Raw genomic sequence first — 17,957 nt, 5'->3', positions numbered from 1 at the left:
GGGCAGTGGTGGGGCTGGGGTGCGTGGCCGGCAGGGAGTGGTCTCTGCTGGCCTGACTCTGGTTTCTGGTCTCTTTCAGAGTGGTAGCGAGTGACGGGGGTCTCTGTTCCCAAGGAGGGCATCATGGCCTCCATGTTGCTCGCCCGGCGGCTGGCCCCCAGCTTCCAGCACAACTACTGCCTCCTTGCGCCAGGTAAGCCGTGCTCCTGAAGGAAGCCACAATCGAGACTGGAGATTCTGGGCTGGAGAGTCCTTGGGGATAAAGGGACCAGCCGGCTAGTGCTTCCGGGGCTGTCCCATCGTCCCCCATAAAACTGTCCCCGTCCGCCACCCCTCTCAGCTCCCTCCTCCACCATGTGCTCCTGTCCCCAGGTGGACAGCTCTGCAGTGCGAAGACTGCAGATCCATCCGGGAGCCACTCTGTTTGCACGGAGGTGGTGGCCCCAGCAGCCAGAAGGGCCCAGACCATCCCCATAGGGACCGTGGGGGAAACACATAGCTGGCCTTGCTGACAAGAAACAAGGAAGCGACGAAAGTCTTTGTTTTGTTGTTGTTTTTTTTGTGAGGAAGATCAGCCCTGAGCTAACATCCGTGCTAATCCTCCTCTTTTTGCTGAGGAAGACCGGCTCTAAGCTAACATCTATTGCCAGTCCTCCTCCTTCCGCCCCGCTCCCAAAGCCCCAGTAGATAGTTGTATGTCATAGTTGCACATCCTTCTAGTTGCTGCATGTGGGACGCGGCCTCAGCATGGCCAGACAAGCGGTGCGTCAGTGCGCGCCCAGGATCCGAAACCGGGCCGCCAGTAGCGGAGCGCACGCACCCAACCGCTAAGACACAGGGCCAGCCCCCGAAAGTCTTTGTAATTGACATAAAGGTCCACTGTGCTTCAAGGGCACTGGATGGGAGGCAGCGTCCCAGGAATGTCCTACCCCTCGCTGCCATCTCCCTCACCTCTCCCTCATCTCCCACACCCAGCTGGCCACCTCACCAGCTCATTCTGCCACCGTCTCTCAGATGCCTCTATTTCTCTCTGCCTCACTGACTTCAGAAGGCAGCTCAGTCAATGAGCCTCATCAGTGAGCCCCCTGTTTGCATGATCTCATGAGACTGCCCTCCAGTAGTCCCACCAGGAGGGCACGAGTGAACCCCATCGTACAGGTGAGAAAACTGAGGCTCAGAGAAGTGAGGTCATTCGCCCAAGGTCACACAGCCACTTGAATGCAAGTGAGTCTGGCCCCAAACACTTAGTTACCATCCCTCCTCCACGTGCCTCCTGCGGCTCTGGGAGAGGGAGAGGCAAACGGTAGCCTCCTTTGGACACTCTGCAGCTCCAGTCTGTCCCCAGTCTCTCAGAGCCCCATGCTTGTTGTCACAGTGTCCCCTTATTGTTGTCAGTCCCGCCTGCCTTCTGATGATAAGTTGCTGGTTATGTCCTTGGTTTGCACGTTGAATACTGGTGTTTATATCCTGGGTGGGATAAAAAGCAAGAGTATTCGCTCCTCTCCCAGGAGTATTAGCAGGTTTTCTCTTAAAATAAATGTTTTGTTTTGGAATGATTTGAGATGTACAGAGAAGTTGCAGACATAGTGCAGAGAAAGCCCACGTGCTCCTCGCCCAGCTTCCCTATCGTTAACATCTTACGTCACCAGGATGCTCTTGTCAAATCTAAGAAACTGACCTCGGACCATTACTGTTAACCAAACTGCAGACTTCACCAGTTTTCCCCTTAATGCCTTTTTCTGTCCCAGGGTCCAATCTGCATTATTTGTCACATCTCCCTCGTCTTCTCTGGTCGGTGACAGTTGCTCAGTCTCTCCTTGTTGTTCGAGACCTCGATAGCCGTGAGGGGTTATTAGTAGGTTTTGAAGTTTTGCTTTGTTTTATTTAATTATAATGCTGACCCATGATTATTTTAAAAATAAACCAAAACCAGGATGATTCAGGTGTGGTGTGTCCAGAGTCGGAGGGAGAGTCGTTGGCATGGAAGATTCATTCATTCGGTGACTAATACTGTCGAGCACCTACTGAGTGCTGTACTCGGTGCCGGGGACACGCCAGTGAAAAGAGAGCGTGGCCCCCGTGGGGCTCCAGCCAGGTGGCACATGTGGTGCCGCTTTTGAAGGTCGTTCTCAAGGACATCTTGGACTCCCCAGGGAGACAATGAAGAAAGAGCAGTGGATTAAGACTCATAAGATTGGGCTACCGGCTTCCCCGCGTGTTAACCGAGTGAGCCTAACCAACGGGCAGAACCTCCCCACACCTCAGTTTTCTCATCAGCAAAGTGGGGATAATGACAGTATCCTCCCTGCTTCACAAGCCTCTTGTATCAGAAGAGGAGGTCCATGTGAAAGCACTTCATTTACGTTTACAATAAAGTGGGGAGTGTCCTGACTCCCACTTTACAAGCACGGGAATGGGGGCACCATGCAGAAGACGGAAATGGCTAAATCAGAGTTACTCAGCTCTGCGTTTTCTTGGCTGGAGTTGAATCTTTTTTTGCACACTTCTGCCAAATTTAGAAAACCATAAGATTTTTTCTGTTCTTTTGGCCTATCAATCTGGCATATCTTTTATGATAGATAGATAGGTAGATAGATAGATAGATGACACATAGATAGATAGATGGGGGGTTTTATTAATACTAAAACTGTGTTGGCAAAGGTACAGGAATATGTGCACTCTTATACCCTGCTGACGGGCAGGTAGCAATAGGGGAATGGTTTTTAAATTATAGAAATAGTCACTTACTTTTAACCCATTTTGTCCTCACCACAATTGCATAAGACAGAGGAAACTGAGACTCAGAGAAATTAAGTAACTTGCCCAGTCTCGGAGTTAGCAAGTGGCTGAACCTGGCTTTGAACCAAGCCAGTCTGGCCCCAGGACCCTCACCCTTAACCTCTGTGCTGTTAGTTATTGCCATATAACAAACATCCCAAGACTCAGCGGGTTAAAATAATATTATCTCACAGCTTCTGGGGATTAGGAATCCAGGGGTGGCTTAGCTGAACCGTCTAGCTGCAGGTGTCTCATGAGGGTGCAGCTGGACCTCTTCATGGAGCGGCTCACCACGTGGCAGCTGCTTCCTCGGAGTGAAGGAGAGCAGGAGGGTGCCCACAGCCTGCTGCCACACCCACTGTGCTTCCATAGAGTCTCCACCCACTGGATCACTGTGAAGTCATTCAAGGTGATGATAGTTCGTGACCTGAGGCAGTGTTCCCAATCGCATTGTTTCATGCCGTCCCCACAAAAGTTTATAAGCACATATTGGCAAATAAAGTACAGAGAGTGGGAGACTAGACAGCAAGATGATTATCTCAGTGTGGTGAAATTACACGTATTTTTTTTCCCTTACTGCTCATTGATATTTTCCTCAATGCTCATGTTATCAAAAAACAAGTGGGAGGGGCCGGCCTGGTGGCATGGTGGTTGAGTTCGTGTGCTCCGCTTTGGCAGCCTGGGGTTTGTGGGTTCGGATCCCAGTGCAGACCTACACACTGCTCGTCAAGCCATACTGTAGCAGCGTCCCATATACAAAATAGAGGAAGATGGGCAACAGATGTTAGCTCAGGGACAATCTTTCTCAAGCAAAAAGTGGAAGATTGGCAACAGATGTTAGCTCAGGGCCAGTCTTCCTCACTGAAGAAAAAAAAGGTGGGGTGGACAGATGGGGGATGATAAGATTTTTTTAAAGGAAAAGCAGAGCAAACAACTCTGGTTGAACTTGACCTTGACTTTGACCTGGCTCACATACAGAACCCTTCCTGTTTGTGGAAAATGACGTTCATTTATTACTCTCAGTATAAAGATCAAGAGGATGTTAAAAGCGTTTGATGGCTGTTTTTATAGTTTGGAGTTAAAAATTGCCTCTGGATTGGCATGGCCCCTGAGTGTGGTGAGCGTCATCATCAGACCCGGAGGCGGGGCTGCATTCACCCACAGTGCTGGCTCTTGGTGTCAGGACACACCTCTGCTCTCTGGTGTGCTGTTTTATTCATGAATGAAAATGCTGGAGCATTCAATATTAATTCAACCTTTTTTTGCTTCCTTGTGCTTCTGATAGTAATCTGCCTTTGGGGGAAGCGAGTTGTTTTGGTGCAAATGTTTCATTTCAAAGACCAGCATTAGATGAGATGAAAGATATCATCAGATCCATTCACTGTGTCTAGGAAAGGAGAGGTCAGATGGGCAAATTTCCAGCTCAGCCACTTACCAGCTGTGTGACCTTGGGCAAACTAATTGACGTTTCTGAGCTTCGGCATCTTCTTCTGTAACACAAGAATAATAATAACATTTACCTCCTAGAGGGTTGTGAGGCTTAAATGAGGCAATCCATGTAAAGTGCTCAGGATAATGCCTGGTATGTTCACCATAAATGCTTGATAAATGGATCTGCTTATGTGGCTTGATATAAGAAACCCCAGAAAAGGCTTCCTTGACCATTCAAATCTTGTTCTTTTCTCTGGTGGCTTGTGGCATTATATGTCATCATTAAGAGAATATTCGTTGTATTGGTATTTGGTTATTTTCCTCTACAAAAAGTCAAAATTGAGATATAGTGAGAAAAGCAGAAGTATTGGACCTGGGTTCAAATCCTGGCTCTGTAACTCACTAGCTGTGTGACCTTGGGAAAGTTGCTTAGCCTCTCTGATCCTCATCTGTAAAATGGGAACCACAATACCATCTCGGGAGAGGGTTGTGGATTAATTGAAACAATAGGTGAGAGTTTGCCTAAATAGGGCCTGCTTAGCACGCAGTAAGGGCTAAATACATGTGAGCTTCATGATCTTCCTTTTTCTGATAGCATGGTTGCAAACAAACTTGCCAGGCTCTGATTTTCAGGATCTCTGCCCAGAGATCTTGGCCCTCTTCCATCCATACCCACAAAGACTTGGCACATGGTAGGAACCCATGCACTTCTTGAAACAGACCCGTCCACCTTGCCCTTGAAGCTGGGCTTCCCCGTCTTGCACCCCTTTGATCCCTGCTCCCAATGGAAGGGTTCTCACCCTCTCTCCACCGCCTCTCCCTACCCCGCCTCCCAGCCGCTATTCCCTCATTTGGCGCCCGCACAACCACAGCTCCACGTGATCCACACATTTCTCCCAGGATCCTTTCACCTACAGCTCCCACTGCTGTCCCCACTGCTGTCTGCCTCCATTCCCTGTGTACCCACTTCCCAATTCCCGAGAAATCTGACTGCGACAAAGCGATGTCAAGACATTTTCTGGAGAAAGGAAGGGAAGACTTGCATGTCTTCGCTTAAGGACAGCTTGCTAATTTCGAATTTTTCACTTCCCCATTTGCTGGAAGCAAAGAAAGATCAGCACCCGTTAAGAGCTCTTTTTACCCAAATACGCATCCCCGTTCTATGCACTCTAGTCGGAATCAGTCTTGACCAGTAACCATGAGTCCTGGCCAAGGGTGAGATAAACAGTTCAGTGTAGAAAAGGTCATCGCTATGTTCCACGACCTTTAACTCTGCTAATGGAATAGACTCTAGGAATTCCCTTTTTATTTTAGGATCAAACAGAAGATAGTAAAAGCTGGTTTATTCATGCCTTAAAATAAGGGTGGTGTTGGATTTTAACTGGGCTTTATGTTCAAAGGGCTACAGTTTATTACATACTTAATTCAGAAGCCTTCTTTGATATTCAAAGCAGTCATGGAATATTGAGAATGAATTTGTGTTTTCTAATATCATGGTTTTGTATAGTTTGGCAAGGTGTGTGTGTGTATGTGTATGTGTGTGAGAGAGAGACAGAGAGAGAAATCCTGGCACGTTTCTTCGCCTCTCAGAGTTTTAGTGTCCTCTCCTGTGTAGTGGAAACAATAACAACTATCCCTCAGGGTTGTGTAACGATGAAATGAGATCAGAGATCACGTATACGACTTATATAAAGTGTCGAATGATTTCCTAGTTTGATGCGATTATGGCCTCCCAAGTAGGAGGAGCTGGCATTTTGCAACCACCAAATAGGTGCCAGAAAGATAAACGATGAACAGGGACTTGAAAGGGACTTCTGGGGGCTGCTGATTGTGAATCCTGGTCTTGGATTCGCTGAGCCGAGCTCAGGGATCAGTGAGACTTGGGGCTGAGACTTCCCTTTGTGTCTCAGCCACATGCTGAGCTAAAGAGCCGTGTGGGGTCAGCCGGGGCACTCAGACACCCTCTCTGTGTTTATTACTATAAAAAAAGGTGAAATGGGTTTCAAACAAATGACTTCTGACCAAAACTTTTTTTTCTTTTGTAAAAAACAATCCATAAATGGGAACCACCTGAGTTTAGACATTTGATTATTCCCTCCTGGTTAATTTTTGATTGTCACAAATAGGGTCACAACTTAGGGGGAGGTGCTACTGGCATCTAGTGAGTGAGGCCAGGGATGCAGCTAAATATCCTACAGTGCACAGAACACCCCACCACAAAGAATTATCTAGCCCAAAGTGTCCATAGTGCTGAGGCTGAGAAACTCTGGTCTATATATACATTTGGATATAGATTAAATTTTCATAAAATTTGGACAATTTTTATAATCTGACCTTTCACATGCTAATACCATGGGCATCTTTCCATGTCCATAAATATTCAGAATGTCCATCTCGAAACTGTAAATGGATGCATAATATTCCATCGTCCATGAAATGGTTGACTATGTCGTATTCTATTTAACTGCCCTCCATTGTTGAACATTTAGGTTGTTTTCTCTTTGTTGTTGTTAGAGACAGTACTATTGTGAATATTTTTGACTTACATCTTTATGCACTGGTCCCATTATTTTCTTAGGATGAATCCTAAGAAATGAGATTGCTCAGTTGAAAGGAAGAGGAAGCCATCATCAGCTTGTACTCACACCAGCAGGACGTGAGCATGCCTGTTTGCCTGCAACTTCACTGGCACTGGGCTTTCCCATGTTTTAAATCTGCAGTGCTCTTGTGGTGCCCACGTCTGGCCAGACTCAGTGTTCCAGGGTGGTCTGGCTGGGATGGGTTGAGGTCCTGGCACTGCCTCTGTTAGGGACCTTGGGCGTCTTTTAGGGCAGGATTCTCATTATATCTGCTGTTACCGGGAGTTCTCATCATCTTTGTTTACCACAGGACCCAGACACATCAGTCAAGCCGCAGCCAAAGTCGACGTTGAATTTGACTATGATGGGCCACTGATGAAGACAGAAGTCCCAGGGCCTAGATCTCGGGTGAGTTGAGCATGCCCGAGTGGTGTGTTTCAAAAAAGAGCAGAAGGGGTCCGTGAGGCGAGAACACAGCCAAGCTTAGGGACCTGTATTGTTAGCTGCTTTCAGAGAGTTCACCACTAGAGATCAGGATGTTAAACTAGGCCATTCTGCCATAAGAAGTCAAAGAAGGCTTCCCAGAGGAGATGTATCAGTTATCTGATGCCGCAGTAATGCTGCGTAACAATCACGAAACCTCAATAGCATACAGATTGCTCATGCATTTAGGGTTAACTGGGGGTTGAGCAGGCAGCTCTTTTGGGCTCATCTACATGCCTAGGGGATGACTGGCTGTTGGTTGATCTAGGTTAGCCTTGTCTTGGTCACGGCAGTGACTTGACTCTGCTCCACGTGTCTCTCATCCTCCAGCAAGCTGGGCTGGGCTTGTTCTCGTGGTGATGGCAGAGGAAAGCATGCTGTGGGTCTCTTGAAGCCTAGGCTCCATACTGGCCCACCATCACTTCCACCTCATTCTGTTGGCTAAAGCAAGTTACGTGGCTTGCTTTGAGCCCAGAGTCAAGGGCTGGGGCAGAACATCCCACCAACAGTGGAAGAACATGGCAATGCTATATGGCACAGGGCATGGATAGCAAATGCCCTTGAGCTTGACATTGAAGGATAAAAAGGAGGAATTTGCCAAAGGAGGGCATCCTCTTCTAGGCAAGTACATGCTGACAGTATGTGGCATATAAGAGACATTGGGTAGCTCTGATTCCCTGGAGTAGATGTTAGCCTGTGAGATGAAGAGACAGAAGATGAGTCTGATGAGGGAGGTTGAGGCTTCTCCTCAAACACGCTCCAAAACCTGCATATCACGCGTTCTGGGAGGCTGACTAACCTAGATTCTGTGTTATGTGCAATACTGTTTTTAATGTTTGAATCTAGGAAATAACAGTGTCAACCTCTTTAATACAGATTTATTTTTTTCTCTGCGTATTTTACAGATTTTATCTACAGTGTCATTTTTTTACCATCAAAACATTCCCCTGTTGTCATTGAAACTATTTTGTAAACCCAGAAATCTTTATACTGATGTAATTGATTGTAGTTATTTTGGATAGTGATTTGCTAACAAAAGGAGACACTTTTTTCATGCATATTTCACTTGGGAAGGGATGGATTTTAATTGAATAGTAGTAAAATACTTGGAATAATTTTTCATATTCTTGTCATTAATATTATTTTCTATTTTTATGTGGAAATATATAATTTTATGACACTGCTAACGTTAATTTCATGTCAAATTATTTTTAGAGATGAAATCTCTAACATTAAAGCAGCTAGTTGATATTTCCCAGTCTCTGTATAGAATTGCACAACTGGTTTATGGAGCTTTCGGATTATAATTATAAATGGTTCTTTGATATGCAAATTAATATTTTCCATTGGTTTTATTTTCCTAATGGGATGTTAAAGCCTTTTTTTCCCCTAAATAAAAAGAAAACTCATGCTTTTATGGACACTAGATAAACGACTTCAGCTTAAGATTTTTTTTTTTTTTTTTGTGAGGAAGATCAGCCCTGAGCTAACATCTGCCAATCCTTCCTCTTTTTGCTGAGGAAAACTGGCCCTGGGCTAACATCTGTGCCCATCTTCCTCCACTTTATATGGGAAGCCGCCACAGCATGGCTTGACAAGCGGTGCGTCTGTGAGCGCCCGGGATCCAAACCTGTGAACCCCGGGCCGCCGCAGCAGAGTGTGTGCACCTAACTGCTTGCGCCACCGAGCCAGCCCCCAGCTTAAGATTTTTTGTTAAATATTTTAGTTTGTTTTATTGTTATCTTCCAAATGTTTAAATCTCCAGTCTGTCTGTTGTACTGGTAATTTAGCTGGCAGGAAGAATTCCCTGCCAACTGTTTATATTAAGCAATTTTTAAATGTTTTTAATGTTGTTGACTAATTAACTGACTATTAAGTTATTGGCATGAGGGGGAAAAAAGCCCCAAGACTGGGAAGACGTGGAAGATTTTAAGCTACTTTGGCAAGAATGTGGCTTTGCTATAATACCTTCGCTCTTCCTGCCTGCAGGAGTTAATGAAACAGCTCAATATAATTCAGGTAAGTGGGGATGGGGTAACATTCCTTCCATTGCTCCTCTATCACAATTTCACTGAGGGACACAGACATTTACTCTGTGCTGGCTCTTTTCCCAAAAGATGCAAAGCTGACTTTTGTTCTAAACCTTTTTTTCCTAATTTGCCTTGTGATGTTTCTGTGACTCATTGATTAGTTATGTGTTATTTTAATTACAACAATTTTGTGAGCTTCCCAAATTTCTTTGTTATTGATTTCTAATGTCATTGCATTGTGGTTGGAAAACATATTTTGTGTGATTTCAACCTTTTTACATTGATTGAGCCTTTTTTATGGCCTAGAGTATGGTCTGTCCTGGAAAATGTTCCATATACACTTGAGAAGAAAGCATACTCTACTGTGGGTGGGTGGAGTGTTCTATAGATGTTTGTGAGATCTGGTGGTTGAGAGTGTTGTTCAAGTCTGTTTCCTTGTTAATCTTTTTCCTAGTTGTCCTATCCATTATTGAAAGCCAATAGAAGTCTCTCCATCTGTTCTTGTAGAACTATTTTTCCCTTCAATTCTGTCAGTTTTTGCTTTATATATTTTGGGGCTCTATTGTCAGGCGCTTAGACATTTATAATTGTTGTATCTTCTTAGTGGACTGACCCTTTTATCATCATAAAATGCCTCCCTTTCCCTCCAGGAACATTTTTTTGTTTGGTTCTACAGTCGAGTTTGTTTGATGTTAGTATAAACCGTCCCAGCTTTCTTATGATTGCTGTGAGAATCACATATCTTTTTCCATCCTTTTGCTTTCAACCTATTTATATTCTTGAATCTAAAGTATGTCACGTGTAGACCACATATAGTTGAATCTTTCTGTCCAGTCTGACAGGTTCTGATTTTTGATTGGTTATTTACTCCATCTGTAGTTAATGTTATTATTGATATGTTGTATTTACCATTTGGTTTCTCTTTTACTATTTTTTTGCATTAAGTGAATATCTTCTAGTATAACATTTTCGTTTCTTTCATAATTACTGTATGCTTTTTAGTTTTCTTAGTGGTTGCTGTAAGACTTACCGTGTACATCTTAACGTATCAGAATCTTCTTCAGATTTATATTGCAACCTTTTTTGTTGGGATATATAAAACACCTAGGGAAAAATTCATAAAATATAAATTCACAGCTTAATAAACTATTGCAAAACAAATCACCCATGTAATTACCCCCAAGGCAAGAAATCCGACATTGCCAGCACCTATGTATACCTTCCATGTGTCCTTAGAATGGGCAGGTCATGGTTTGCTTATTAATTCGAGCTTAATCCTAAAAGATCAAGAATCTAGGGAGTTGCGGGTGAGCCTGACTCAGTCTCTTCTTTCCCCAAGAATGCAGAGGCTGTGCATTTTTTCTGCAATTATGAAGAGAGCCGAGGCAATTACCTGGTTGATGTGGATGGCAACCGGATGTTGGATCTTTATTCCCAGATCTCCTCTGTCCCCATAGGTAAGAGGTGGAAACTCAGTCCATGACTGTAACTTCTCTCTCCGAGTTGTGGCTGTTCAGACTTCAGATGCTCCTTCCAGCAGGCACGTCCCTGTGTGTTGCCAGACACTTCCCTCAAGGGCAGAGAAAAGGAACAAATAATTCGTAGAGGGAGTATTATTAGGGACTTTACCTGTCTTGTCTCATTTACTCCTCCCCAAAACCATACAAGGTAATGTGTTCATATCCCCGTTTTGTAGATAGATAAGCAATTGGAGAGGTTAAAACAGCTTGCAGAGGAAGCAGAGCTAGGATGTGAACCCAGGTCTGTGTGACTGCAGTGTCCAGGGTCAGCCGTCTTAGGTTGGTTTCCTGAAGAAGAGCCTGAGGCAGGGATTCTGTGCAAGGAGTTATTGAGGGAAAGCTCTCAGAAGAAAGGGAAGGGAGGGAAACAGCAAAGGGCCAGGGGGAAGCTACAAAGGGTGAGTTCTCAGCCAGAGACCAGCCACAGCCTGATCCCACAGGGGGCCCTGGAGCATGAATGGCACCCCAGAGTTGGTGCCAGACTGATGCAAAGAAGCTGGCCTTTTTGTACCCCTGTGCCCATCAGTCATTGCCCATCAGCTGCCAGAGGGAAGGACACGTGTCATCTCTTGAGCAAAGCAGCTTCCATTCACCAAGGGCAATTTTCCAGAGAAGGAGGCAGCTGGGGCCGTTATCAGCGCACACACACAGCAGCAGGAAGAGGGCTGGCCTGCCCAGTAAAGGTGACCTGGTGGGTCACAGCATCTGCCTCACCAGGCTCACCTCCCAGCCACACAGAGCGTGACTCGCTGCTGTATGCAGGCTCGGCAGACGACGGGATAGACAGGGCTGGTTTGGACATGCAGGAGCTGCTCTTTGCAGTTTAGGTGGTTGATGCTTTTTCAGATGGATTCCCTGCTGCATTCCCTGGTCTGTAGGCTGAGCATCTGATGAAGCCTGTGCCTGCCTGGATCATGCTGGAGCGTCCTCAGCTCCCCATCAGCAGCTCCACCCCGCCTCCCCTCAGCAGCCTGGGGCCTTCCCCGCCCCCCAGACCCCGAATTAGATCTCCACTCCTCCTCTGCTTTCCCCCAGCCCAGTCCCTCGAACCTATTTATTTCCTGTTAAGACGCGATCAGGCAGTCAGCAGATGACTCATTCTCTTTGGGAAGTCCATCATTCAGAAATGCTTTGGCCTTTGAAGGCATTTTGGATTCTAAGGTTTACAAAACCCTGTCTCCGTTTTGTGTTGGAGTGAAAGGGATCAGATCTCAAGTTATCCTGGGTCCGAGTCCTGGCCCCACCATATATTAGCCGTGGGACTGTGGGCCAGTGTCTTCCCTAACTCCTACATTCCCCACCCCACCTCCAGGGCCCCTTCAGCTGCAATCCCCAGCCAGCTAGCCAGCATATGTGTGGGGGTGTGGGCAATCAGGCCAGCTGCAGTTGTTAAAAGAGTGGAAGTTCTAAAAGTTCTCTCTCTGGCCAGCTTTTCTCCCATATCTTTAGTCTTTGAGATGATTTTTTTAAACTAATAATTGTTGAGAGTTTACTATGTGCCTGGCATATTGCTCTACCTGTTATCCCGTTAAATCCCTACATCAGTTCTATAACATCACATCTTTTTTTTTTTTTTTTTTTGGTGAGGAAGATCAGCCCTGTGCTAACATCTGCCAATCCTCTTTTTTGCTGAGGAAGACTGGCCCTGGGCTAACATCCATGCCCATCTTCCTCCACTTTATGTGGGACGCCGCCACAGCATGGCTTGCCAAGCAGTGCGTCGGTGCGCGCCCGGGATCCAAACCTGTGAACCCCAGGCCACTGCAGCGGAGCGCACGCACTTAACTGCTTGTGCCACTGGGCCGGCCCCCATCACGTCTTTTAACATCACCTCCAGTTGACTGATGGGGAGCCAGGTTTTGAGAGGTTGCGGGGTTTGCCCAGCGTGTCCAGGGAGCCCAAGGATTTGAACCAATGACTGCCTGTCTCCTAAGCTGACTTCTGTGATCGCAGCCTCCCAGATGCTGCCCCTGCCCTACCCTGCAACGTGGGGGTCCCACCGTGTCTAAAGCCCAGGCCTAGGACTTCCTTGATCAGAGGGACTGGCTCTGCTTTCATTCCTCCTTCTGAAGCTGATCAGACAAGCTGCCTCTGTGGCTTAATAAGATTTCCCTGGAACCGGCTTATCTACTGAGGCAGAAAAGTCACAAACACCCGGGAAGTGTGATAAAAGAGCCAGAGCTGAAAGACCTCTGGCTGAAAAGCAGTCGGAAAAAACCCAGAGTGTTCCTTCCTTGAGTAACGAGCGCTTTCCAGCTGTGGGCCCAGCAGCCGTGGAGCAGGGTGGGGAGCGGTGGGGAGGGTTGGGGGAGGACATTAACAACTCTCTCCCGTTGGCTCTGACATCACCCCCCGAGTCCATGCTCCCTGCAGCAGGCAGAGGGAAACCACTAGGCTTCTCAAGTCTGTTGACTCTTTCTGATTCATCTAGGAGAAAGTCTTCCCCAGGTGATACTGGGTCTTTAACACCTGTCTAAACTTGCTCATCTCTTCTTATGGAGGAGAGCAGGCTCCAAGCTCAGAACCTTGGGCCTCTCACCGAAGTCTCCTTTCAAAGTAAATTTATTTAAATTAAAAAGTGAGGGGCTGGCCCGGTGGCTTAGCGGTTAAGTGTTAAGTGCGTGGCTACTGGCCGCCTGGGTTCGGATCCCGGGTGCGCACTGACGCACCGCTTCTCCGGCCATGCTGAGGCTGCATCCCACATACAGCAACTAGAAGGATGTGCAACTATGACATACAACTATCTGCTGGGGCTTTGGCGGAGGGGGGAAGGAGGAGGATTGGCAATAGATGTTAGCTCAGGTCTGATCTTCCTCACAAGAAAAAAAAGTGAATTGGTTTTTTAAAAAGATAGTTACAAGGTATGCATGATAAAAATTGTGATACTTGAAGACCAGGAGTTTTTCTCCAAAGTCTGCTTCCTGCTCTAAGATTCATCGATTAGTCTTTTCTCATCTCCGACAGTTTTGAGTTCTTGCCCGTGTCGCTGGATCTCCACATTATTCATCCATTCAATTAGTATCTATTGAGCTGACCGCTTGGCCGCTGCGTCTGAGGGTCTCACAGTGTGGTCTCCTGACCTCTGTGCCTCCTACAGACTTGTCCTTCCTGTGGGAGTTGTCACCGGGATTAGGGATAATGAGCAGAAAACCCCTCACCTAGTAGATGCTCAATAAGTGGAAGTAAAGGCTTTGAACCCAGAACATTCTGGCTCCACTGCTGTTCAATACTGTGGTGCTCCTCCCTCCTACATAATAAAGCTTCCGTTCATTGAGCATCTCCTCTGTGTAAGGCCCCTCCTGTTCATCATTGCTAGTCCTGGCAGCTGGTGATGGGCACAAGGTTGTTGCAAGCCTGGAGATGTTGGAGGGTCGTGATTAAGACACGTGTACATCGGTCTTCCCCCCCCGCCCAAAGCCCCAGTAGATAGTTGTATGTCATAGCTGCACATCCTTCTAGTTGCTGTATGTGGGACGTGGCCTCAGCGTGGCCGGAGAAGCGGTGCGTCGGATCCGAACCCGGTCCGCCAGCAGCGGAGTGCGCGCACTTAACCGCTAAGCCACGGGGCCGGCCCTACATTGGTCTTTATGCACACTTGTGGGGGAAATTCATACAAGGGCAGTTGCTGAGTCAGAGGCTATCCTGAGCCTTGTCATGGGACGTCAGGCCCGGTGTGGACAGTAAATGCGGCGGGACTCTGGGAACAAGCAAGTGCATGAAGAACTGGACGTGCTGGCCGCAGACTGCAGGCTGCAGCCTTCCCCACTCAGTCCCTGAGCAAACGCTTATTGCGACTTGACTCACCCAGTGAGCACTGGGGAAAAGGCGAGGGCACATCTGCGGTTCATCACACCGGCCTGGGGAGCCGTGCCCAGCCCTGGTCTTGAAGTTTGCCTTAACCTTGTGTACACCTCCTCTTATGCTGGTCTGGTCCAGCAGGTCTCAAAGCTGAAGGGGCATCAGGATCACCCAGAGAATTTGTTGAAGATTTCTGGGCAGCACCCTGAGAGATTCTGAGTTGGGGGGTCTGGGTGGGCTGCAGGAATGGGACTTTGTGTCTGCAAAGAATAAAAAGACCCCTTGGCATGTGAAGAGAGTTGCAGGGTTGGAAGGATAGGGTGGGGGGAGGCATTGGGGGAGGGGCGCAGGGATGCTGAGATGCTATGCTGTCTCTAACTGTACTCCCCTCTCCCCAGGTTACAGCCATCCCGCTCTCGTGAAACTCGTCCAGCAGCCTCAAAATGTGGTGAGTGCCGGATTATGCAGAGTAAAGACCAGACGCGTTCATGGGGATTCAGAGGATCGTTGGGGCGGCCTTTGGAAACAGTCCATTCACTCATTCATTCATTGCATAAATATTTATGGAGCACATACTACGCACTAGGCACTTGGAATGCCGTGGTGAGCAGAAACACAGCGCCCCACCCAGTGGAGTCAGTCAATTAACCACACACGTAAGCAGAGAACTGCAGCCATATTAAGTGCTACAGAATGAGGTAAGCAGTGCTGTGTGGGCATAAAACAATGAGAGTAATAATAATGGTTAACGTTGATTAAGAGCGTAATACATATAAACACTGTGTTCAGCACTTCACAGCTCTAATATTGACACATCTATGAGGCAGGTACTGTTTTATTCCCATTTTACAGATGAGGAAACTGAGGCACAGAGAGGTTAAATATTTGTCCAAGGTCACACAGCCAGAGGAAGTGCTGGGAATAAAACCCACAGGAACTGGGCCTTTCAGGGATGGAGGGGCTGAAGTCAGGGCAGTGTTCCCAGGGAAGTGACATTTGAGCTGAGATCTGAAGGGGGAGAAGGTGCTAACAGGTGACAGCCAGGGAAGAGGGGTCCGGCAGGGAGAAGAAAGTGGGAGGGAGAGCTGCAGTGAGCTTGAGGAACAAAATAGGACAGCGTGGCCGGAGCAGAGAGAGCCGGGTGGGATCCAAGCAGGCCTGAGTGGTAGGCAGGGGCCAGGTGACACGCAACTTCTCATGCTCTGCTCTGTTGCCCTTTGGAGCCGGATTACTCTCTGATGTGGGGCTGTCGGTGCACGGGGGGATGAGCATCCCTGGCCTCCACCCACTAGATGTCAGTAGCACCTACCCAGTTAGGACAACCAAAAATGTCTGCAGCCATTGCCAAATGCCCCTGGGAGTGGGGTCACCCCAGTTGGGAACCCCTGCGGTAGAAGCAGCACCCCTGCTTCTCCTTCCTGAGAGGTGGAAAGCCATTACACAGTTACACCGATGGTAACACACGTGCGCAGACGTGCCTACATTCTAGGTGTACTGCTGATGAGTTTTCCCATGTAACCCAGTGTCTCCCAACACTTTTTTCTGATTACTTCCTTAAGGAGACTTTTTAGACTTTATTTTCCTAGCTGTTCCCCCATCATGAAATTTTAATACCACCACGTATTCGTGTCCTATTGCTGCCGTCACAAATTGCCACCACCTTCAAGGTTGCAAACAGCAGCTGTTTGTTGTCTCACGGATTGTGTGGGTCAGGCGTCTGGCCAGCTCGGCTGAGCGCTCTGCTCAGGGTCTCACAAAGCCAAAATCAAAGTCAGCGACCCGAGCGCCCCGCTGGCAGCTCTGGGGGAGAATCTGCTATGGGGCTTGTTCGGGTTGTTGGCAGATGCATTTCATTCTCGTGGTTTCCATGTGGTCCCGCCATCTTAAGCCAGCAGCAGCGGGTCCAGTTCTCTGTCTTCCTCCTCTGCCTCTGCCCTTAGCAAAGGGCTCGTGTGGTTGCAGTAGACCCATCTGGGAAATCCAGAAGAGTCTCGCTGTGTGAACTAAATAGGAACCTTAATGACATCTTCAAAGTCCCTTTTCCAGGTGACATATTCGCAGTCCTGGGATGGGGTGAGGGTGTGGCATCTTTTTGGGGGCCATCGTTGTGCCCTCAACACACCTGTACGGTATGGTCTATTTGTGTATGATATGGTATATGTGGCCCAGATAGATGGCTGTGCCCTCTACATCACAGGAGCAGGGTGTTTTCCCCAACCCCATTGAGGATGCATGAGTTACAAGTGGTCCCCACAAAACGCCCCACCCTGTTACTGCTCCCCAGACCAGGTGAGGGGGGCCGCTCCCCTTACCTCTAGCGGCACAGATGTGTTTCTTGCATTCTTTGTTACCACATAAATGGAGTCATACGATGTGTGCTCTTCATCACGTCTGGCTCATTTCACTCAGAATCTGTCTGCGTCGTTCATCCTTGTTGTGTAGAGCCGCAGACCATCTATTCTCATGGTTTACGTAGCATTCCATTGTGTGAAGATACTGCAAATAATTCATCCCTTCTGCTGTTGATGGGTGTTTGGGTTGTTTCCTACGAAGACTGCTGCTGTGAACGCTCGAGAATGTGTCTTTCGGTGAACACGTTCATGCGTTTCCATTGGATACGAGGCTAGGAGTGGGACTGCTGGCCGAAAGGTGCACAAATGATCAGCTTCAGCAGATCCTGCCAGATGTTTCCAAAGTGGCTGTGGGGTCTCCATTCCCTCCAGCAGTGTGTGAGGGTTCCAGCTGCTCCATATCCTCACTGACACCGAGTGTCATTGGGGGACATTCATTTTACTCAGAGAGTGACACACTTGTCCACATGGGACAAGGAGTGTGATTCCCGAAAAGAAATCTAAGAAAGGCCAGGGTGGACCAACAACCCAACCCCGTTAGGGACTGACTCCCCGGCCTTAAAGTGTCTTCCCTCTTATTTTTTTATTTATTTTTGTGTGTGTGTGAGGAAGATCGGCCCTGAGCTAACACCTGCCAATCCTCCTCTTTTTGCTGAGGAAGACTGGCCCTGGGCTAACATCTGTGCCCATCTTCCTCCACTTTATATGGGATGCCGCCACAGCATAGCTTGCCAAGCGGTGGGTCCGTGCGCGCCCGGAATCCGAACCGGCGAACCCCGGGCCGCCACAGCAGAGCACGCGCGCTTAACCACTTGCACCACCGCACCGGCCCCGAAAGTGTCTTCCCTTTTAAATGACAGAGTTGAAGATAATAGGAAAGAACCACATTTCCCTCCTTATGAATGGCTGTGCCCTGCTGGGAGGGGCTTGAGGACGTTCCTCGCCTCCATCAGTTGCCAAGTTCGGGGGCTGCTGTAGTGGGAACTG

The 17,957-nt window shown here is 47.7% G+C and overlaps 1 protein-coding gene across 5 annotated transcripts in view; it reads left to right on the top strand.

Annotated features, from left to right (window-relative positions):
• The window catches only part of ABAT (4-aminobutyrate aminotransferase), an 87,370-nt gene that overhangs the window by 47,748 nt on the left and 21,665 nt on the right, over window positions 1-17,957 (top strand). For all 5 annotated transcript variants that reach the window (XM_058570089.1, XM_058570093.1, XM_058570090.1 and 2 more), the window contains exons 2-6: window positions 80-193; window positions 7,099-7,196; window positions 9,261-9,290; window positions 10,641-10,758; window positions 15,018-15,067. In XM_058570089.1, the coding sequence (XP_058426072.1) occupies window positions 124-193; window positions 7,099-7,196; window positions 9,261-9,290; window positions 10,641-10,758; window positions 15,018-15,067 (366 nt within the window). In that variant the 5' untranslated portion in view covers window positions 80-123. The remainder of the gene's footprint in view (window positions 1-79; window positions 194-7,098; window positions 7,197-9,260; window positions 9,291-10,640; window positions 10,759-15,017; window positions 15,068-17,957) is intronic.

Source organism: Diceros bicornis, chromosome 26, assembly GCF_020826845.1.
Source record: "Diceros bicornis minor isolate mBicDic1 chromosome 26, mDicBic1.mat.cur, whole genome shotgun sequence".
In the NCBI taxonomy this organism is placed as follows: Eukaryota; Metazoa; Chordata; class Mammalia; order Perissodactyla; family Rhinocerotidae; genus Diceros; species Diceros bicornis.
Note: the sequence above shows the minus strand (reverse complement) of the source record. Positions and strands in the feature narration are given on the sequence as shown.